The 24,243-nt window shown below is 40.2% G+C and overlaps 1 protein-coding gene across 3 annotated transcripts in view; it reads right to left on the bottom strand.

The window, feature by feature from the left end:
• Positions 1-23,940, bottom strand: part of LOC127417339 (liprin-beta-2-like) — a 32,829-nt gene extending 8,889 nt beyond the window's left edge. For 2 of the 3 annotated variants that reach the window (XM_051657308.1, XM_051657305.1), the window contains exon 1: positions 23,769-23,934. In XM_051657308.1, coding sequence (XP_051513268.1) covers positions 23,769-23,780 — 12 coding nt within the window. In that variant the 5' untranslated portion in view covers positions 23,781-23,934. Of the gene's footprint in view, positions 1-23,768 lie in introns of all 3 variants that reach the window. The other variant, XM_051657307.1, reaches the window with a different exon arrangement.
• Positions 23,941-24,243: the final 303 nt, after the last annotated feature.

Raw genomic sequence — 24,243 nt, forward strand, 5'->3', positions numbered from 1 at the left:
TAATGTTTTTGGAATAATGTTATGATTAAAGCCCATCCCTGCTCGATAAATCGATTGAAGTGTTTGGCCTAACCACAAAAACAAAGACTGCGACTTTAAGCCTGTGAGATTCATGCGGTGTCTACACTTTTCTTCCACACTGGTAGTGTTTGAGTCTAAACCTGCAGATTTCTGACCCACTGCTGGCTTTGGATCAGTCAAATAAGCCTGCGCTGGCTCACGGGCAGAACCCTCCTCTGGGTCCATCTCTGCTAGCTTCTCAGGGATCTTACTAGAGATCTGTTGTCAAATCCTGCACATCTGATCCTGCAGCTCGCTAATCAGGTTCACTACACTCTGTCGGAGAGGAGAAGTATGAAGGAGAGGAAGCACAGAGACAGGACAGATGAAAAGAGGGAAGAGAAAGTGGAAAAGATAGAAGCAGGCATGCATTGGTCTGCTTTCTATGTGTTCCTCAAGGTGGGGGGGGTTTGCTAGATGTCTCGATATACTGTAGTGCATTTTGAAATTAAAAATCCCATTTATTTCTTCCATAGAGGAATGCATTTTTAACAATAACGTATAAACCTTTCTTGACCTAACATAAACTCTGAGATTGTTAAGGTTGTTAATGAGATAGGCTTCTGTAGAATCAGTGTGATTTTACCTTCATTTTTAGTAACAGTATCCACCCTAATGTAGGGCTTTACTGGTTGTTTAGATCAGTGTTACTATCAGAAATAATTAATAATTATTTCTGTTGTTATTAATTAATATTTAAATTAATCAATTGAATCTAACTCATTAAAACCTCATATGGGGCTCCAGTAAATGTAGTGTGCTACGTTTAGGAGCAAATTTGGTTATTAGCAATAATTAATAATTATCAAAGATAATTATTAATTATTAAAAAAAATAGAACATTGATGAGAATCAATGTTAGCTTTTTTAAATCCTTTAAATCAACAATTATCAAAGATAATCGTTAATTGTTAACATTGATGAAACATTAATTAAAATTAACACTAGCTTATTGATCATTCAAATTCAATCATCAAAGATAATTATCAATTATCAAAAATCAATAGAATATTAATAAGGATTAACATTGACGGGGCACCACCCTGAAATCAGGGACTAATAACCAGATAGTAAAACAGTCTCAATATTAGATTGTCTTCTTAGGAAAATCGACATCTAATATCGATTTTCGGGGAAAAAAAACAATGAATGAAGGTTTGAATCCGAGCACTGACATCCCGTCAGCATGACACAGGCGTATACAAAACAAACCAAAACACTTCTCTTTGTAATATAAACAAAGTTTATTTATGCAGTAATATCAATTAATAATTAATACAATGCAGTCAATAAACTTCCGACTTACAACTACAAACTAAACAGTGATATGATTAGAAATGGAAATAAAAAGAATCCTATAACACATAAGGTGTGTGTGTGACAGTGTGTGTGTGTGTGTGTAAGGAGGGACACGCACAAAATGGCGGACGTGACTCTCGTGGAGTGTATGTCACGCGAGACTTCCGGCCAGGGAATATGACCACGAATGGGGGCGGAGAGAAACCAGTCAATGGTGACTGGCGTCTACCAGTTACTGCGTGTATCCGCTTGTACGATAGCTTAGGGACAAAGCTGGGCTTTAGCATTTAAGCTAACTATGAGCCAAAATGTGTGCCAGAATGTTTGTGAGGGGTCGCGTGCCTGCGTGTGTGTGTGTGTGGTTAGTACGAGAGAGAGAGAGAAGTGACAGCCTTAAAGCCGATTTCGCGATCGTGGGAGAGAAAGCAGCTGTTAGTTCATCACTCAGAGACGCGGTGGACGGCTCGTAAACAGTCCCGCGTACTTTGACTATTTAATGGATGAACTCAGTTTACCTGTCTCACCCGCGATGGCGAAATTGCACAACAGTCCAATTTGGTTGGACCACAATACAGCAAAACAAAATCGTGATAATTAATACCCTGAGTATTAATAATGAGCGGACATGGCAGTCCGTAAACTGTACAAGCAAAAACCTTGAAACACAAGAATAGCACACTATAATATTCTATCTCTGACCAGACATAAACCTCTTACTTGAATTGCATGAGGACACAGGTAGAATGTGTTTTCCTTCTTCCTTTAACTCTGACCCAGTTCCTTGAGGCTCGGGTGATGACGGGAGGCCGTTTCCTCGCTCTGTCGGCGGGCGGTATGGCTGTTGATTCTCGGTGGGCTGGCGGAGAACTCAGAAATGTCGACTTGATTAAAGATAGAAGAGAAATCTTTAATCTCTTCACTTCTGTAGGCAAACGGATGAAGATGCGAATTGCTTGGCGGTCTCCTTCGGATCCGTTAGAGTGTTCGGTTGAACACAGAGTAATCTCAACTCGTCCAGCGAGATGGAGATTGTATGGCCACAGTTTCAAGTCGGACGTTACTTCCTTGTGCCACGAGGTTGCACCTGAGAGCAGCGAAGAGCTGCGTCCACACGCTGCAAACAAAGTTGCTGGAAGCAAATCCCAAAAGCATTTCAGAGGTATTTCAAATCCTGATGATGTCATGTTTGAGGGACGTTCTGTTGTGTGCTTCATCCAATAGGAGTTGAGAGTTCGATCCTTTAGTGAGCAAGGCTTCATGGGATTTGTAGTCTTTTTTGGACTCCCTTTGTTTGATTTTGGCGCGATTTTTATCAGTATAATTTACGACTTGGAATGTGGGGGCTTGAGTTTGGTTTTTACGACAGTGTTAGGCCTGCCTTTGTCTTCTGTCTGAATACATGAGGCCCAACACTAAGAACTACACTACCCGTAATGCTAAAGAGAGATCCACCAATCAGAGAAGTTCCAGTTACCATGGAAACAAGAACCACCAAAAGAGTTCAGCAGTGACAGCCCATTTCCATGAAGCACTTTGAATGATGTAATCAAGTTAATCTCCCTACACTTTCAAACTACTTAAATGTGCTACTTCTAATAGTTCATTATTTATTTATATATATAAATACATTTTCATTTAAATCCCTATGGACAAAATGAATGGGAAAAATACTGCTGATGTAGTGTGATGAAAGTGACATAAAAAGCCGGGTTTTTTTTTTTAGACAGATGACAAAAAAGTCTGGCTCTGTGTACCTTAATAATATTTTAAAACCCACAAATAAATGTGATATGGCCATTTATGAGTATACAGTATGTACAGAATTATAGTTTATATAATAATAATAGTTTATACATACATTCCACAAGTTTCACTAGTATTTGGGAAAATATATGCTTCAAAATATGAAAACTGATATTTGTGTAGTATTTTGAAATATCTTTTCCACATCTACTTTAGAGTAAATATCTCGCTGACCCATTTCAAACAAGCCAAGGACTCCAATATAAGAGTCTTTGTTAAAGAGCCAAGTGACTGGATTTCTTTTCCAGGATACAGAGTGTGGGCAATCAGAATTTGAACACAAACCAGCTCCCAATGTATTGTTTGAAATAACATCATCGTCTGGTTACTAATTTTTGAAAACATGTCAAGTTAACATATAATTTCAAGCATAAAGCTGTCGTCAGCTGGGGAACTTGGCTTTCCTGTGTGTACCATAATAGCTTAATATTCTGTAATAGCTCAATAATATTTTAGTGTGTCACCAAAAGCAGTGACAGAAATAATTGTTACTTTCAAGTTAAGTTAAAATGTATCAAATTTAAGCATCTACAGTCAACATAAGAAAAAAATATTCATTGCAATACTTGATTGTATCTATTAGGCATTGATTGTATTGTAAAAAAAGTGGGTCTTCCATACCATAATGGAGCGAGGCTCTTGAAAAGGAGGGGTTCATAAGATGGCTTAATGGAATAACATGCACAAGAACAGGAATGTGTATTTAAAAAAGTAATTTGAGTACATTTTGTTTAAATTTGACTTAGACTGTCAATAAAGCTTTAAACTTAAACTACAACTTCCAGTAGCATCCCTCAGAGCTAAGACGACTGTGTTCTAGGCCAGGGTGACCTCATTCATATTCTTAGGTATTTGTACATGAAGCACTGGTGTTACCATGGGGTGGGCTGGGTGTGCAAGGCCACCCATTATGCATTCAGGCCCACCCAGGAAGTGTTGCCATATCCACTTTGTAGCAGAATGACTCCCAACCCCCAGTCATCATCGCCCCGTCATCATCGCCCCGCCTCTGAGGGCTGTCCTTTAGTGAGGCTCATGATGGGAGTGGGGAGGAGAGAGAAGAGGTGCATAGTTAATAAGCCTCATTTGGGCAGCAGGTGTTGAACCAGTCACACCTGATGTGACATATAAATGCAGAGTGTGCCTTTTCTTGGGGAGCTGGCTTCTATCTCCTTGTGTGAACACACTGGATTCCTTGCAGATCCAGGAGCAGAGTGGGGAAGGTCTGGCCGAGTTAGATGCGCACTGAACCCGCACCCCCGGGAACACCGGGGGATTGGAGCACGCGTACATCCTGGATCCTCCTCTGGACACTTCCCATCCTACACGATGCCCCCTTTCACCATGAGGACGCCAGATTCCCCTTTATTTTGGACACTTTCCCCCTTGGACGCTATTTTCCCCATTTTTGGACATTTTATGTTTATTATTATTTTCAATAAATGTCTCTTGCTCACCCCGCCAGAATTTATAAACAGTTACTTTGCGTATTTTGGGATTATTTCCAGAATACAGTCACTTCTGGGGTTTGCTGGTGCTTAACCTCCACAGCACAAGAAATTGTGGCCAACCACTGACAGCATCTGCCAAATATCCTCACCTACTGTTTACACTCTACATCAGGGGTGTAAAACACTCAGCCTGTAAGGTCCAGCGGCACTATACGGCAGTCGCAGTCTCTCACATACAGTTATAGGATCTGTCAGCGGCACTGTCATAGGGCAACCCAGTTAATTTTTACCCTTTCATGGCAAGATGCAAGACATGGCAAGACAGATGCAAGGAAAAATATAAGAAATAAAAAGTGGATTTCTCAGGTGAATGATTATTATATTTGATGTATTAATAGGCTTCACATTTGATGCTGTGGCATTTTTATTGAGAAGCACACCAGTAATTAAATGTATCTGAACAATTTTTTTGACCTTTCTTTGTGTAATGTTCAGCTTAAAGGGGCTTATTACAGCTAAAGTGTCAAGAGCAGTGTGTGTGTGTGCTCCCTTTAATTTGTCCCAAATACTGGTATACATATTGCATGAGTATAGTACTTATTTGTCTTGTAATAAACAAAGAAATAGATATAATTTGATAGTGAACTTTTGGAAGTGCAAATATATTTTGATACCATTACATATCTCGGGACCGTGTACACTTTTTATTAAGCAATTCAAATTTTTTATTTATTTTTATTCATAAGAGAACATTTAAAGAAAACTAAAGACATGGGGGCATAAATCCAAAAACTTGGATGAGATACAGGGGGTGGAAAGAGGTCCTGGGACACTTAACATCTGAGGTATGCATTTAAGGGTTAATTACCATCAAAGCTCATCAAGCAAGTTACTTGTTGAGCTTTGATTATAATTAACCCTTGAAGTAATGAAAAAATATGTGACACATACACAGGGCCGGAGTGGGATTCATATTCATCCCAGGATGTCATGTCCAAGTCAGCCCACACCCAAAAGGGGGGTTGGAGGTGAAGGTGATAACAATAAAACAAGATCACATCAAAAATATGCAATATATGTAATTACTTGAAAATTATTTAAGCTCTCCATGTCATTATACCACGTATGGCATTCACTAAGATTTTCACTTTGTCATAAGACATCATTGTATGTGTTGTAAAAATAAGTGAATGTTAAAGGGATATTTGATCATTTCCTCACCCTCATGCCATCCCAGATGTGTATGACTTTCTTTTGCAGAACATGAATGAAGATGTTTAGAAGAACTGTTGGTCCATTCAATGCAAGTAAATGAGAAGCGGTGAGAAACCGATCAATAATTAAATAATTTTTTACTATAAATCTCCACTTTCACTTTCAGAAGCGCTCTTCTCTCTAAAGAGTTCTTCTTCTGTTTTTGGTGATTTACATAAGTATATCGCCTCCTACTGGGCAGGGAGGAGAATTTATAGGGGGGGGAAAAAATGTAAATATTGATCTGTTTCTCACCCACCCCTATCATATCACTTCTGAGACATAGATTAAACCACTGGAGTTGTATGGATTACTTTTATGCTGCATTTATGTGATTTTTGTACCTTCTGAGTTCTGATCACCATTCACTTGCATTGAAAGGACCAACAGAACTGAGAAATTCTTCTAAAAAGCTTAATTTTTGTTCAGTAGAAGACAAAAAGTCATACACATCTGGGATGGCATGAGGGTGTGTAAATGATGAGAGAAATTTCATTTTTGGGTAAACTAAATTTATTTTAAAGACTATCTAGGCACATAATAACACTGTAGAACTGTAAATGTTTATAACTCTTTCAAGATGTGCAGGTTCACACTTTAAATGGTCAGTGCTTTGTATTTTAGGTAATTAAAATAGCAACAGATCCAGTGAAACAATTAAGGTTGAGTGATTGTTTTTACATGCCATTCAAAAACGTGTCATTTTACAACGATAAGAGTGAAATAAAAGACATTTGTACTTTTCTTCTACTTGGAATGTAAATGTTCAGGACAAAGGCAAAATGGTTACTGTCTCTTTAAGAGGATTTTAATCGCATGATACAACATTGAAGGCACTCTGTGCAGTTTGTTTCATTGAGTTTAATCTTTTGAGAGCTGTAAAGTCCCATTATTTTCGTACTGTGTCGTGCTGTTGCATCTGTATTCATTTACTTTACGTATTCTGTTATTTTGTGACAAAAAATAATTTTGCTATTATCATTCTGCATTGCTAGGGAAGAGGATTTCAGAGATTAATTGATTGAGATTGTGAGACTGCAGTCAGTATTAAACTTGTGATGATGTTGTAGGCTACCTGAAGCACGTTCATCCATTCAGCTATTAGTAGCCTATCTGTTCTCGGTGGATCTTCTGTGATCCTTCCCGCGCTGTCAAGTGAAGCGGCGCAACATCAGTTTTGCTCTCACAGGCTACTCTCTCATTTGTTTGGGTGTGAGATGATAAAATACAGACTGCGTTCTCTATAATACGGAACGCAACTCTGATCCTTTAAATACAGGATGTTACGGACTGTTGCCAATTGTTATGCAACATATGATGAAAGTTTGTCAATCAACATGCGGACCTAAGCGGCCCAATTTTTGACCAGCCCAGCAGGAATTCTCCCGATCTTCCCGATTGCCACTCCGGCCCTGCACATACAGAACTGTACATGTGCTAAATCCCCACCAAAACCACACACCGTGTATGAGTACCTATGAACACTAATGAAATTGCATTGTCACGGAGTAAACATTTGTGTACTGTGTCCAGCACATGGACGTACAAACTTTCATGTGAGATGCCACAAGAAACCAACAACATGGAAACTAGATGGCTGGTCTATGTGTAGCAGAGAGAAGAGTGAGACCCCATAAGAGAGAAACAGAGAGAGAGAGAGAGAGAGAGAGAGAGAGAGACAGATAGATTGCATGGCATGCTGGTGGAATTCTCACGAGCAGATTGGTGTCATTCTTTCTCTGTGTGGAGTCCAGGAATTGTCATAACTCATGCTGAGCTCGTTTTTAATATCTTTCATGTTAAGACGTCTCTGGCTATTTGTCAGTTACACTCGGCTTCTAGATCTCTCTTAGGACTAAATGTCATGTGACAAAAACGGCCTTCACACTTTTAAAACGTCTATGTTCCCTTAGTATTTTTAAATAAGAGGTACAACATAACCGCACAAACACAGATAACTCATGCCAGCACACTGTAAATCCAGAGGCATCAGCCAACACAGTTCTCTATATAACAGTCTCTCTGAACAAAGTACATGAACATAGCCCACAGTCATTTAAAAGACTCAAATTTGCCAAATCTGTTGACATGTCCACAATAAAACACAGGCATGATATTCCACAAGCCACTTTGATAGGTAACACTTAAAACATGTAATAGTGTCAACAAATGTTTGTAAAATTCTAAACATTTCCTCATTTTACATGTTTAATGCAGCAGTCTTGTCTGGATAGATGTGGTCAGGGTCTAAAGTTAACTTGTATATTTATTTGCCTCATTTCAATGGATTTATTAGTAAAACTTTACATTAACCTTTTCCAGCTGGAGCGTTCAAATTTAGGAAAAATTATTCCCATGGTTCCTGTCTCAGTATCTTCGCCGTCCAATCACCGATTTTATTTCTGAAAACTGCCAGATACTCATGAGAATATAAGCTAAAAACACATATGATTGGTTAAGGGGTTACTGGGCGGGAATAATAAATGTATCATCATCATCGTCATCCTCCATTTGCCTGGGCGGAGCCAGAGAGGATACGCCGGGAGACTACCTCCAGTGTTGGATTTACTGCTTCAAATTGAAAACTGAGGTGATCTTTCGAGGTAAGACAAGTTATTTAACGTGTTGTCAATATTGTCTATTGAAAGTCAAAATGTTTGAGTTACGAAGCATTTATTTGTAGGAGTAACACTAGTTATTTCTGGAAAAAATGACATGACCGTCGGCGTTCATCGGACAGGCAGCTAGCCTCTATTTTTAAGCAAATTTCTGTGAAACTTGCTAAATAAAAATTAGCTTGCAATACTATGTACATTTTTAGCTAAATATCAATAACTTTGGCCAATTTTGTGGAAGATGGTCAAACCTTTTTAGTTACGAAGCATTTATTTGTAGTAGCGCTAACTTTTTTTTTTTCTGGAAAAAAATGTGACCGTCGTCGGCGAGCCTCTTCTTTTTATATAAACGTATTTTTGGCAGTTTCTGCGAAACTTGCTAAATAAACATTAACTAGCAATACTATGTACCTTTTTAACTAAATACCAATAACTTTTTTTGCCAATTTTGTCGCTTGTGAAAAATCCACCTGAAGTAATGTGAGGCAGAGAGCAGACACTGTTCAGATGTTTTTTTTTTTTTTTATGCTGTTCAGACCTGCCTGGAAACTGGCCTGCTAGTTAGATAAGTTATCTAGCTTGTTGATTTTCCTATGTAATAATAATTTTAAAAAATGGTAGATATCTTTCTATAATTTAGCAGATAGCGTTACCCATCCATCACACAGACATGATTTTAGATTGTGTGTAGCTTCCTGTTCACAAGGAAAGTGTGAGAGGGCTGTCTGCAGTTGGACATTCTGCTTAGTCTGCAAGCCTTTGGTGACTATTCAGTGTATGGATTTGTGAAGAACACACTGCTGGCTACCAATTGTGTACTTTTTTTCTGTTGTAGAGGTGGATAGAGACTATAGCTCCCTGCTTTTGAGGGCATGAGCACACAGGAGGAAGATCTGCTGGACCAGGAAATACTGCAGGAAGACCCAGACCACGAGGAGATGGAGGATGAGATGGAACCTCATCCCCAGCCAAGACCATCAACTGGGTATGTATGAATGTGTATGTATTGTTTGTTTCTATTTATCATATGACTGATACTCACAGTAACACCAACACTGTTACTCTTATTATTTTGGGTATGGCTAGCCATTGTCGCACAGGTCCCAAGTCAGCTAGAAAGCGTAAACGCTTCCCTGACTCTGTTTCTTATCCCTCGTACTCTGACATCGATTCACAGGCACCAAAACTTCTCCCATTTAAGCCTAGCCATCCATTCGGTATTGACTTAAGTAGCGTACATCAGGTTGTGCGGTCAACCTCCAATATGATGTTGCGAGAAATTGACATTTTCATGCTGTTTTTTACTCAGGTTGTAGTTGCTAAGATATGCAGCTTTACAAAACGTCAGGGGTGGGAGCTCGTCCTAAACTGTCCATCATATTCGGACAGATGTTGACTATGCTATCGGAAAAGTAGGACTGAAAATAAAACTAAAGTAGCTTGTTGCGTGCCGGAATGTAATGGCAAAAGACTTTGCTTGGTTCACGATAAGAACTGTTTTCAGTCTTGGCACTCAGCTGAGTGTGACCAGGTTCACGAAGAGGCCTAGGTTGGGTTGTGTTTACTGGTATTGTCCTGCCCCTCCCCTCATTTCTCCCTCTCTTCTCTCCACAGGTATTGCAGTTGTTGAGTATTAATTAATTTTATATATTCTGTTCCTGCACTCTTTATTCAAAATGTATTTACTGTAGATAGCTCGAAAGTTTGATTTTGTATGTTTTGCTGTATAATTTGTGTGTAATTCTAATGTTCAAATTAAATAAAGTGTGTGTTTTATTGAACACATAAAATGTATATTTCAGTGTTTGTGTCCTTCAATTTCAGATGCAATCTCAATTTATTATTACAGTTGCTCAAAAGGAGTATTTGATTAGTGGTCATGTGAAATGTATCTTAACATTCTAAATGTTTTTTTTTTTCTTTTTTGTTTTTTCTTTTTTTTTCAGTTTTCCCACTAATCAATAGAATGGTCATAACTTTTAAGCAATAGATTATATTTCTAATCTGTCTGCTATTCTACATTGCCCACAAAATTATGTATATTTCATACACTCTAAGTTTCCCTCTAGCTTATAATTAAAATGGTTGAAAATGCAGTTGTCTGATGAAGTATGGTGGCTGGAGAAGATTTTTGTAAAAATTGCTGTGTGAAATCTTATTGATAAAAGATGATTAGCCTTAAATAATCATACATATATTTATATCATTTGAAAGCCCCAGTTCTTCTCTTCAATATGGTATATACAGTTCAGGTGTGTAATGTTATATGAATATAATATGAATTTTGATTTGAATATCATATTCTGGCACAGAATGGAATTTTCGGAATTTGGGGGTTAGGCTTTTCCATTTGTTTAGTGTTTATAAAGGGAGTTCATTAATGACTAATAAGACATTAACAAATGCATAATAATTGAAATGCTTTTGTAACAACATGAATACAAATATAGACTTTCATATAATTTGGTAAATAGTGAGCCATTTTACAGGTTATAAATGCTTAATTCTTTTTCAACACTAGTAATCAATAAAAATGTACCTTAATGCAAAGTGGACACATAATAAGGATTCATTTAGGAGTTGCCAACATTAGAAACCTGTTTGTATAAAGTTTGTCTTGGTTACTGTCGTAACCTCTGTTCCCTGTTGGAGGGAACGAGATGTTTTGTCGATATAGTGACACTAGGGGTCACTCTTGGGAGCCCCAAACACCTCTGATCTTTGAGAAAAGGCCAATGGGAATTGGCGAGTGGAATTTGCATGCCACTCCCCCGGACATAAGGGTATAAAAAGAGCTGGCTCGAAACCACTCATTCAGGTTTTGCGCTGAGGAGCCGAGACAAGTTCTTGGCCATTTCAGGGGATAGTTCAGCATTGTGGCAAGAGGGACACAACATCTCGTTCCCTCCATCATGGAACGGATATTACAACAGTAACCAAGACGTTCCCTATCTGTCACTCACTCAACGTTGTGTCGATGTAGGGACAATAGGGGTCCCTATACAAAATGCCACAATCAGCTGAACTGTGTTACATGGACTGGTGGTGCAGGTGCAGGCAAGCTGCTGCATGGGGGGGGGGGCAAGACGTATTTACAATGAGAGCAGGCCGCGCCTGCCGCGACCTTTTCTCTTTGTTTTTTTTTCTCCCACAAAAATGACATTTATTCAGCTGGGGCCATATGTATTCACATCGGGGAAGGACACCACAGAGACCACATCCTGCCGAAGGGGAGGTTAACATGTGGCGAATACGTCACACTTACCAGCTGCATGTGGAAGAAGCCCCGTGGCAAGTCCTACCCAGAGGAGAGGAACTCTACAGCACGGTTGCCGGTGGCAGGGGGGGCCCTGCCGAAGGGAGACACGGATTTGCCCTCAGGGAAACTGTACTGTGGAAAATACATCACAAGGAGTTACCACAGGTAACCAGCACATGTGGAGCACCTACCCCACGTACTGGGCCCAGCTTCGAATGAACTCAACTGACTCCAAAGCCTCAAACGGGGCTCTATGCAGGCCCAGCAGGACCACAGTGAGATCCCACGAGGGAACGAGGTGCGGCACAGGAGGATTCAACCTTCTAGCACCTCTAAGGGACTTACTGTCCCCAGGGACTTACTGTCCACATACATCTTCAAGGTTGAGGGGGACAGCCACCCCTCCAGCCTCTCCTGGAGGAAGGAAAGCACCGACCCGACTGTGCATCTCTGGTGGTCTTCACCTCGGGAAGAACACCAATTTGCGAACAAACGCCAATTCAAGGCATACAACTGCCTCGTAGAGGGAGCCCTGGCCCAAGTGATAGTGTCTACCACCACCAGTGGTAGGCCACTTAGGTCTTCTGTTTCCCGTCCAGGCGCCAGACGTGGAGATTCCAGAGGTCTGACTCAGAAGCGCAGTTGAGGTCACCTGGGATGTGAGTGGCCCGTAATGACTTCAGTCGCTGCTGACTCCAGAGGCGGCGGCAGCGGGCGAGTTGCGACAAGTGATGGGAGCGTAAATAGCCTTGGACCAACACATGCTTGCCCTGAATAAACGGCCGAAGCCTCTACAGGGCCAGCAATACCGCCAGCAACTTAAGGCAGTTGATATGCCAATGCAGTCGCGGTCCTGTCCAGGAACCCGCGGCTGCGTGCCCGTTGCACACAGTCCCCCAGCCTAACTTGGAGGCGTCTGTCATAACAACGACACGCCTGGACACTTGCTCTAAGGGAACCCCTGCCCGCAGAAATGCAAGGTCCGTCCAAGGGCTGAACATGGGGCAGCAGATTGGCGTGATAGCCATGCGATGCATGCCGTGGCACCATGCCCGTCTCAGGACTCGAGTCTGAAGCAGTCTCATGTGCATCAACCTGAGGATGCCATATGCCCCAGGAGCCTCTGAAATTGTTTCAGTGGGACCGCTGTTCTCCACCTGAATGACTTCAGGCAGTTCAGCACCGACTGCGTGCGCTCGTTCGTGAAGTGCGCTATCATAGTGACCGAGTCAAACTCCATCCCGAGATGCTTGCTCTTTTCCCAGTTGACTCGAAGCCCCAACCGGCTAAGGTGTCTGAGCACCAGTTCCCTGTGCGCACACAACAGATCTCGAGAGTGAGCTAAAATCAGCCAGTCATCGAGATAATTGAGGATGCGGATGCCTACCTCCTTTAGCGGGGCAAGGGCTGCCTTTCGTAAAGATGCGATGCGACAGGGACAGACTGAAGGGGAGGACCTTGTACTGATATGCCCGGCCCTCGAAAACGATCCGAAGAAAGGGTCTGTGCCAAGGTTAAACCGAGACATGGAAGTACACGTCCTTCAGGTCTACCGCCGCGAACCAATCTTGATGCTGGACGCGTGACAGAACGTGCTTCCGAGTCAGCATCTTGAACGGGAGTCTGTGCAGGGCCCAGTTCAGCACTCGCATGTCCAAAATTGGCTGCAACCCACCGCCTTTCTTTGGCATGAAGTAGGGGCTGTAGAACCCCTTCATCTCGGCTAGAGGGAGTTTTGCACACAGGGCAGCGGTGTTCTCGCCCCTCACCGAGGTGAAACGGACGCAGCTGAACCCGGGCGGGTGCCTGGCGAACTGAATTGCATAGCCGAGTTGGATTGTCCTGGCCAACCAGCGCGACGGGTTGGAGAGGGCTAGCCATGCCGCGAGGGGCACCAAGTGGACGATCACATTTGACATACCTGTGGGTGGGTCCTCACGGCAGGGAGGAGCAGGAACTGCCACGTCTAGGAGCCTCGTGTCCCGAACTCATGGCTGTGCTGAGGGAAATGTCAAAGCACTTACCTCCCTCCGCATACCCACCATAGGACCGGTCAGCAACAGGGGAGGAGGCTGGGTGCCCTCACAGCTCGTCACAACCACCTGACCATGGGTGTGTGTGCCACGGCCGGGTGCGAAGGTGGGGAGCAAAGTGGGGTGGGGCTTCGTAGAGCCCTGGCCGCGAATGTTCGATGTATGATGATCGTGACAACGATGGCCGTAAACACCGAGTGTATGACCCAGGGAGTGAGGAAACCACTCTTTTTTTAATGTGGGTGCCGCAGCCCCTTGGACATGCGGCAAAATCAATGCGGGATTCTCCTCCTGGCCCTCCACCAGGGTATGGAGTGGTCTGTGCACCACCTCCGGGCTTCCGGCGGGTCTCCTCATCCGTGGGTCGTCCGTCTCAGGGGCGCTTGGAGGCCTTCCTGGGGCTCTTAGTGCTGGATTGTGAGACAGGGGGTGTCAGCTTCCTATGGAGGGCTCTACGCTGGGGCCAAGCGGTTGGCTCGGGCTGCAGCAGAGCCACCTGAGTTGCTGCCTCAGGGGGACAGGGTGCGGGACCTTGAACCGTGCCGAGGCAGGATATGTTGAATGGCCTCCGTCTGCTTCTTCACCGCTGAAAACTGCTGGGCAAAGTCCTCAACGGTGTCGTCAAACAGGCCAGTCTGGGAGATGGGGGCGTCGAGAAAGCGAACCTTGTTGGCGTCCTTCATCTCAACCAGGTTAAGCCATAGGTGGCGCTCCTGAACCAGCATGGTGGACATCGCCTGCCCGAGAGCCCGCGTCGTGACCTTTGTTGCCCGTAGGGCGAGATCGGTCACCAAGCGCAGCTCCTGCATCACTCCCAGGTCAGGACTACCCTTGGGCAGCTCTTTTAATGCCTTGGCCTGGTGTACTTGCAGGAGGGCCATGGCATGCAGGGCGGAAGCGGCCTGTCCAGCGGCACTGTAAGCCTTGGCTCTCAGAAACGACGCAGACTTACAAGCCTTGGACGGGAGTCTCGGGTGATTCCTCCAGGTGGTGGCGTTTTGTAGGCACAAGTGCACCCTAACCGCCTTGTCCACCTGAGGAATCTCCGTGTACCCCCTGGCTGTCCCACCGTCGAGGGTAGTGAGAGCGGATTAACCCAGAAGTCGGGTCCGGGCAGTAAACGGTGCCCGCCATGACTTCGTGAGTTCCTCATGCACCTCCGGGAAGAATGGAACCGGGGCGGGGCTTGGCCATGAGCGGCGCTCCAGACCCAGGAACCAGTCATCAAGTTTTATTTTCTTGCAGAAACCATTTTCACTTGCATTTGAAACTTTGAGTGTTAATTTAGCTTATTCTTGTATTTTATGTACCCTTGTATGAGCCTCTGAAATTTGAGAAAGTTCAAGATTTGCACAATTTAAATTGCAAAAAATTCCCAGTTCTCCATTTCCTGTCCTTTGCCTCACACCCTGTGATGACACAATGTTTACCAAGAAAAAAAATAAAGAAAAAAAAACACTCATTCAACACTTCACAACAACATGCCCATTGTTTTGTTGTTAAAGAACTTTTTAGTTGCACTTCATTACTTAATTCAGATTTTCATAATACTGAAACTGCATACATTTTAGACAATAACATTTCTATGAAAAAAATAAATAAATACTCAGAACATACTTAAAGTAATAATGGCTTAAATTCATCCCCTTAATAGAAATATACATTTACGTCTGTCTTACTGATCTAAGTCACTTTTCCATGAATTCTAAAAAAAAAAAAAAATTCTTGTAAAGAAGAGAGATCAATTTCGATGTGAAATGTGGCTATGATCATTGCATGATTGGTGAATAGCAGATTTGGGTGAACTCTGATTACAAATGAATAAATAATGGTTATTTTTTACTTTTTAAGTCAAATTTAGTGAAACGCATTACATTTAAAATGTTTGTATTCAGGTTACAGTTACTGACTTACCTTTAAGTAAATTACTTGCATAATACATACTGTATTTCTAAAATAACATCATGTACACTGTAAAACTAAAAACTAAAAACTAAAAAGCTGTGGTTGCCAGAATAATTATGTAAAAAATACAGTACAAATTTTAAAAACAACTTTACAGAACAACCTGTAAATTTTACAGTTTAACTGTTGTAGTTTACATGACCACGCTGTCCCTGTAAAATAAAAAAAAATAAAAATAAATAAAAAAATTAACAAACTTGATATTAACCTTCTGAAACTGTAAAAATCTGCTTTTTACTTTATAAGGTATTGTTAATCACTGTAAAAATTACAGAAGAACACATGATGACATGAAGTTCACCAATAGTGGCCCTTCCAGTAGCAATGACCAATAAACATGTAGAGACAGTGCTCAGTGTCACTCACATTATTGACACTTGATTATTGTTTTTCACTGTAATTTTAACAATAATTTACTGTAAAAAGTACATGTACTATCTTGTTAAACAAAATGTACATTTTTACCATTAATTATTCAGGAAAATCATACTTCTTACATCTAAAAACATTTTATTGTAAAAACTATGTAATGTCTTTTAAAATATATGGCAATTTTTACTGTATATTTTACAGTTAATACTCGTTAATCAATTAACACTTGTTTCTGTAGCATTTTTACAGACTTTTACCGCTAAAATTACAGACATTTTTTACAGTGTATGTATAATATATTTAAAATATGAATTCATATGCATGTCTGTTTGTGCTTCTGTGAAAGATGAAGGGTTCTACAGGAAATATAGCCATTATTTTGAATTTGTTGAGCAAAAACATTTCTGAAAAGCGTTTTAGAAACCAACTTAAATAGTAAACTAATTAGTAATGTGATTACTTTTCGTTGACAATCAGTATTCTGATTACAAAACAAGTAATACATAATTTGTTGTAGATTACTTTTTTAAATAACTCACCCAACACTGGTGATCAGTCCATGAACAATTATATTCAACTATCAAGTCAGCTGTGTCCGAATTTTACGTTTAACAATTTCAGGTAACATGTTTCAAAATATATCTAGGACATCCGGTAATCACACAGGAAATCGGTGTTTTGGCTCAGAATTATTACTTTTTTTCATTCCAATTTCGGACTCAATGTTCTGAATTAAGCATAAACTCCACCATGCAGTGAATTGTCATGCCCCAAAAATTGCCTGCACATTATATCCTTTATCAGCTAGGGAAATACTACATTTGCAAAGTAGTAAGCGAAAGAATGCAGTTTTGCTCTCAGTACTGTTAAGGTTAGGTCAGAACTATAGAAATGTAATTACTATAAATATTTTCAGAAAATATGACATGCTGTGCCTTTCAGGACACATTCATTCCTGTCACAGACCAAACAATCAACCTGATTTTCTCATGTGTCCTCGAGCCTTACCTAGTCAAGACACTTAGAAAATTGCGAATAAACTGGTTGCTTTATAAAGTTTTGGGCTTCATGGTTTTCTTTTGACCAGTGCAATGAGATTGCTATGCAAATGAAAAGTGCTATAAAAAAATTTATTACTATTATTAAAGTTACTTTCAAAAGGAACATCTTCTCTAGTTCTTTTTTTATTTTTTTTTACTTTTGCTCAAGTATTTAATTTAATTTATTTTATTCTATTTATTTTATTTTTATTTTTTATTTTTGACAAGATAATTTGACTTTTAAGTTCCTTTCAAGGCAAGTCAGTTCACTCAGTGGCCATCTTGGGAACGCATCCTGTGTTAGAGTTAGGATGTGTTTTCCTAACCCTAAGCCTAACGCTAACCCATTCACTTTAATAGGAGCGCTCCATCTCAAGTTAAAGAGTCTCTGCTTTTAAGGCACTGAGCATTCTTCAGACAAAATACTTTTAACATAGTAACTATACTTGAAGTATAATTTCTTAGTAGTTTTTTTTACACCCAAGTGCATTTCATCTGAGCACAATAAACAGAGAGAATGATCAAACACAAACAAAGTTATAAGTTAAAACATTTTATTTCAAGGCAGGGTGACTGTTCTCAAACTCTAACCAACCTCGCAGGATGTGCTACTCACAACAAGCGTGCATCAGGGTCATGCAGATTTTTTTTTTCTACATTGCCCTACCTCATATGCCTTTTCATTACAGGCAAAAACATTTGATTCATATAATCATGTATCCTTCATGAGTATGGCTAGTGAATATATGTCTATACATTAGCCGAAACTCTAATATTACCTCTGTGAATTATGTATTCTTTCAGACAAACAGTTTCCTTTGTGATCTGCACTGCATTAAACAGAGTGTGCCAGCTGCTTATGTAGGGCTTTACTGGTTGTTTAGATCAGTGTTACTATCAGAAATAATTAATAATTAATAATTATTTCTGTAGTTATTAATTAATATCTAAATTAATCAATTGAATCTAACTCATTAAAACCTCATATGGGGCTCCAGTAAATGTAGTGTGCTATGTTTAGGAGCAAGTTTGGTTATTAGCAATAATTAATAATTATCAAAGATAATTATTAAAATCAATAGAACACTGATGAGAATCAATGTTAGCTTTTTCAAATCATTTAAATCAACAATTATCAAAGATAATCGTTAATTGTTAACATCGATGAAACATTAATTAAAATTAACACTAGCTTATTGATCATTCAAATTCAATCATCAAAGATAATTATCAATTATCAAAAATCAATAGAATATTAATAAGGATTAACATTGACGGGGCACCACCCTGAAATCAGGGACTAATAACCAGATAGTAAAACAGTCTCAATATTATATTGTTTTCTTAGGAAAATCGACATCCGAAGAATATCGATTTTCGGGGAAAAAAAACAATGAATGAAGGTTTGAATCCGAGCACTGACATCCCATCAGCATGACACAGGCGTATGGAAAACAAACCAAAACACTTCTTTGTAATATAAACAAAGTTTATTTATGCAGTAATATCAATTAATAATTAATACAATGCAGTCAATAAACTTCCGATTTACAACTACAAACTAAACAGTGATATGATTAGATATGGAAATAAAATAATCCTATAACACATAAGGTGTGTGTGTGACAGTGTGTGTCAGCGTGGTTATTACGAGAGAGAGAGAGGGAGAAGTGACAGCCCTAAAGCCGATTTCGCGATAGTGGGAGAGAAAGCAGCTCTCAGTTTATCACTCAGAAACGCGGTTTTACGAGCAGGGCTCATAAAAGTCCCGCGTTATTTGACTCTTTAATGGATGAACTCAGTTGCTGTCTCACCCCAGCGATGGCGAAATTGCACAACAGTCCAATTTGGTTGGACCACAATACAGCAAAACAAATTCATGATAATTAATACCCCGAGTATTAATAATGAGCGGACATGGCGGTCCGTAAACTGTACAAGCAAAAACCTTGAAACACAAGAATAACACATTATAATATTCTATCTCTGCCCAGACGTAAACCTCTTACTTGAATCGCATGAGGACACAGGTAGAATGTGTTTTCCTCCGTCCTTTAACTCTGACACGTTTCCTTGAGGCTCAGGTGATGACGGGAGGCCGTTTCCTCGCTCTGTCAGCGGGTGGTAGGGCTGTTGATTCTCGGCGGGCTGGTGGAGAACTCAGAAATGTAGACTTGATTGAAGATGGAAGAGAAATCTTTAATCTCTTCACTTCTGTAGGCAAATGGATGAAGATGCGAATTGCTCGGCGATTTCCTTCGGATCCGTTAGAGTGTTCGGTTGAACACAGAGTAATCTCAACACGTCCAGCGAGATGGAGATTGTATGGCCACAGTTTCAAGTCGGACGTTACTTCCTTGTGCCACGAGGTTGCACCTGAGAGCAGCAAAGAGCTGCGTCCACACGCTGCAAACAAAGTCGCTGGAAGCGAATTCTGGAAGCATTTCAGAGGTATTTCAACTCCTGATGATGTCATGTTTGAGGGACGTTCTGTTGTGTGCCTCATCCAATAGGAGTTGAGAGTTCGATCCTTTAGTGAGCAAGGCTTCGTGGATTTGTAGTCTGTTTTGGACTCCCTTTGTTTGATTTTGGTGTGATTTTTATCAGTAAGATTTACGACTTGGAAGGTGGGGGCTTGAGTTAGGTTTTTACGACTGTATTAGGCCTGCCTTTGTCTTCTATCTGAATACATGAGGCCCAACACTTACCATCCTTAAACAAATGGCTTGTTTTCTGTAATGTCATGTACTTCCATGTGAAACAGGATATTAATCTTGAGAAAAAAAAAATTGGGAGGGGTATGATTTTATCTGTCAGGAATTTAATTTTTTTTTATTTGTAATTTTATTTATCACACATTATTCATTTGCACATATACAGTGAAATTCTTTTTTTTTTTTTTTCACATATCCCAGCTAAGCTGGGGTCAGAGTGCAGGGTCAGCCATGATACGGTGCTCCTGGAGCAGACAGGGTCAAGGACCTTGCTCAAGGGCCCAACGGTGGCATCTTGGCAGTGCTGGGCCTTGGACCCCCAATCTTCTGATCAGTAACCCAGAGCCTTAACCACTGAGCCACCACTGCCCCCTGATTTGATAGGATCATGAAAAGTGGGCGTTTCATACCAGGATAGAACCAGACTGAAGGTGAATTTGCTAAACAATTGTTAACAGCCAGCAGTGGGGAAAAGAGTCATTTTAGATTTTGATTAAAGATCACAAAAAAACCCTGTGCTTTTCTTTGAAATAACATGCATCGATAAATCATTTGCACTAAGACCAGGAATATGCATTAAGAAAGTAAATTGAGTGAATTTTGATTTCACATGGACTTAAAAGTAGTTCAGTCATGACAACTCCCTGAATGATTTAGCATGTTAATGTGGATATGACATATTGATAAGATATTGGGCTTGGCGGACTAGATCTGCAACGCTGCTGCTGCAGAGCAAGTACAGAGACTTGTTACTGTTAGAATATACACAGACATACTCATTTAAGCATGGGGACATGCTGCTGCTGCACAATTAAAAAAAAAAAAAAAAAAAAAAAAACACAAGGACATGCTGCATCAAGCATGCATCACATGCTGCTGCACAATTGACATCAATTCAATCCCCCTGTAGCAGATCTAGACGTTTGGAGCTGGGGAGGATGAGGCTTTCAGAGAAAACTCTTGAAGTGCGCTGCAGTGAAATGGCTTACTTGCAAACTGAACAATATACAGGTGCATCTCAATAAATTAGAATGTCATGGAAAAGTTCATTTATTTCAGTAATTCAACTCAAATTGTGAAACTCGTGTATTAAATAAATTCAATGCACACAGACTGAAGTAGTTCAAGTCTTTGGTTCTTTTAATTGTGATGATTTTGGCTCACATTTAACAAAAACCCACCAATTCACTATCTCAAAAAATTAGAATACATCATAAGACCAATAAAAAAAACATTTTTAGTGAATTGTTGGCCTTCTGGAAAGTATGTTCATTTACTGTATATGTACTCAATACTTGGTAGGGGCTCCTTTTGCTTTAATTACTGCCTCAATTCGGCATGGCATGGAGGTGATCAGTTTGTGGCACTGCTGAGGTGGAATGGAAGCCCAGGTTTCTTTGACAGTGGCCTTCAGCTCATCTGCATTTTTTGGTCTCTTGTTTCTCATTTTCCTCTTGATTCTCTATGGGGTTCAGGTCTGGTGAGTTTGCTGGCCAGTCAAGCACACCAACACCATGGTCATTTAACCAACTTTTGGTGCTTTTGGCAGTGTGGGCAGGTGCCAAATCCTGCTGGAAAATGAAATCAGCATCTTTAAAAAGCTGGTCAGCAGAAGGAAGCATGAAGTGCTCCAAAAGTTATTGGTAAACGGGTGCAGTGACTTTGGTTTTCAAAAAACAAAATGGACCAACACCAGCAGATGACATTGCACCCCAAATCATCACAGACTGTGGAAACTTAACACTGGACTTCAAGCAACTTGGGCTATGAGCTTCTCCACCCTTCCTCCAGACTCTAGGACCTTGGTTTCCAAATGAAATACAAAACTTGCTCTCATCTGAAAAGAGGACTTTGAACCACTGGGCAACAGTCCAGTTCTTCTCCTTAGCCCAGGTAAGACGCCTCTGACATTGTCTGTGGTTCAGGAGTGGCTTAACAAGAGGAATACGACAACTGTAGCCAAATTCCTTGACACGTCTGTGTGTGGTCTTGATGCCTTGACCCCAGCCTCAGTCCATTCCTTGTGAAGTTCACCCAAATTCTTGAATCGATTTTGCTTGACAATCCTCATAAGGCTGCGGTTCTCTCGGTTGGTTGTGCATCTTTTTCTTCCACACTTTTTCCTTCCACTCAACTTTCTGTTAACATGCTTGGATACAGCACTCTGTGAACAGCCAGCGTCTTTGGCAATGAAAGTTTGTGGCTTACATGATTGTCTTCTGGACAACTGTCAGATCCGCAGTCTTCCCCATGATTGTGTAGCCTAGTGAACCAAACTGAGAGACCATTTTGAAGGCTCAGGAAACCTTTGCAGGTGTTTTGAGTTGATTAGCTGATTGGCATGTCACCATATTCTAATTTTTTGAGATAGTGAATTGGTGGGTTTTTGTTAAATGTGAGCCAAAATCATCACAATTAAAAGAACCAAAGACTTAAACTACTTCAGTCTGTGTGCATTGAATTTATTTAATACATGAGTTTCACAATTTGAGTTGAATTACTGAAATAAATGAACTTTTCCACGACATTCTAATTTATTGAGATGCACCTGTAAATGTTAGACAAAGAGAGAGTAGGCAAGTTGATTGGCTACCTGATTACACTTCAAAGGACCAATCAGCTTCCACCATGTGAGCAGATTGGCTTGACATATCACATGTGAGCAAGCTGATTAGCCTACAGATAAAAGTTTTTCAGATCACCCTGAACAAAACATATTTGGATCCTGGACCTCTGGAATTGGATCTGACACCTATTTTAGTGGGTCAGACACCTAATACACCTCTTAATGTAATTTGAGGTATGACCTGAACATGTTTCATGAAAAATAAAGTTTACTACTAATCATATGGCAAATAATTCCCCACTGAAACATCCTCATAAAACAAAAGAGATGCAGTTTTTTTTTTTTAATTTATTTATTTATTTATTTTATTAATGGGTAGTCTTTCACATCTTATCATGGCACAAAAATACTGTTGATTTGTTTAACTTAAAATGTTGAGTTCTGCTAAGTTGATCTCAACCAGTGTCTTTTTTTAATTTTTATTATTTATTATTATTTATTTTTTTTTTTAATTCATGGATGATTTCCTTCCTTGGAACATAATCATTCTTTATACATTTATTTTATTTATTCATAAGTTAATTTAGCAAGTTCTTAGGGAACTCACTACAATTGTATTGTAAACTGCAAGTGAGTGTGATGCACAACAAAACTATTGCTGACCATCAACAACGCTGTCTACACTGCTCGCACTGTAGTGTTATTGTACTGGGAATTATGTACTGTTGTCTTGAGATTCCAAAGTGTCAACTGGGTGTTAAACACACAACTTCACTCACCAACAAGAATTATCACCGTTCTTTTCTCCAGGACCTCAGAATTGACAAATTAAGCACTGCCTCACTGTTTATGAGGTTTCACCTCTGACTGTCTAATTTATTTTTAATTACATTAGACTGCAGCGCTGTGCACAGAATCCATTATATTTAACAATAAGACCAACAATAAAAAAAAGTGCTTTTACTGGCTGAACCAATAAAACTCTTGTTTTTCATTATTAAGCATGAATGGAGACTGTATGCTTAGAAACAATTCTGTGTTCGTTCACACTGCACCCAATTTTGATTTGTTTTTCAAATCTGATCTTTCGGACTGACTATCTTTTTGCAAGTAATAAATATTGGATAATGAAATTGGATTTGTTCAGACAGTGTTAATTAGACTTAAATTTTCAGACTCAGATTTCAAAGCACATATGGATTGTTTATGATCTGGTTTGTAAACATTTATGTAAAAATGCAGATTTCATGTGGGGTTTTTTTCCCCCCAGACAAAACGCCAGTCTGAACAAAGTCAAAGAAACTTTTGTTATCAATTGAAATAAATATTGACAGTACCGGTTGAAACATCTCCTCAGTGGAGTTGAGCTTGTGTTGATATTCCTCAAGAGAACTCTGCAAATCTCTGATCTTCTCACCTTGAGCTTCAACCTGATCCGCCAACACACTCAACTGAGAGACAGGTTCAAGTTAGATGAGTACATCTCTGTCCATTGTCCTCCTTTTAAACATGCTTCCAGGTCTAAGAGAAAAATTTGAAATACATCTTGACATGCTCATTACTGTACTGTACTACACTATTACTCAGAATGATGACACCAGTGGGTTAAATAAATAAACCACTGAGACAGTATACTCCAGTCTAGGATATTGTCGTCAGTCCAGTCTATCAGGAATAAGCATATAAGTGCTCATACTTAGACAGCAGCACATGGATTTACTATCAAAAAACCCAACAAGCCAGGACAGGAATAATGTGTAAAGCGCTGTCAGTTCCCATGAAACACCACAGCCATCTGTTCTGGCCTGGCTA

The sequence above is a fragment of the Myxocyprinus asiaticus genome, chromosome 26, assembly GCF_019703515.2.
Source record: "Myxocyprinus asiaticus isolate MX2 ecotype Aquarium Trade chromosome 26, UBuf_Myxa_2, whole genome shotgun sequence".
Taxonomy (NCBI): domain Eukaryota; kingdom Metazoa; phylum Chordata; class Actinopteri; order Cypriniformes; family Catostomidae; genus Myxocyprinus; species Myxocyprinus asiaticus.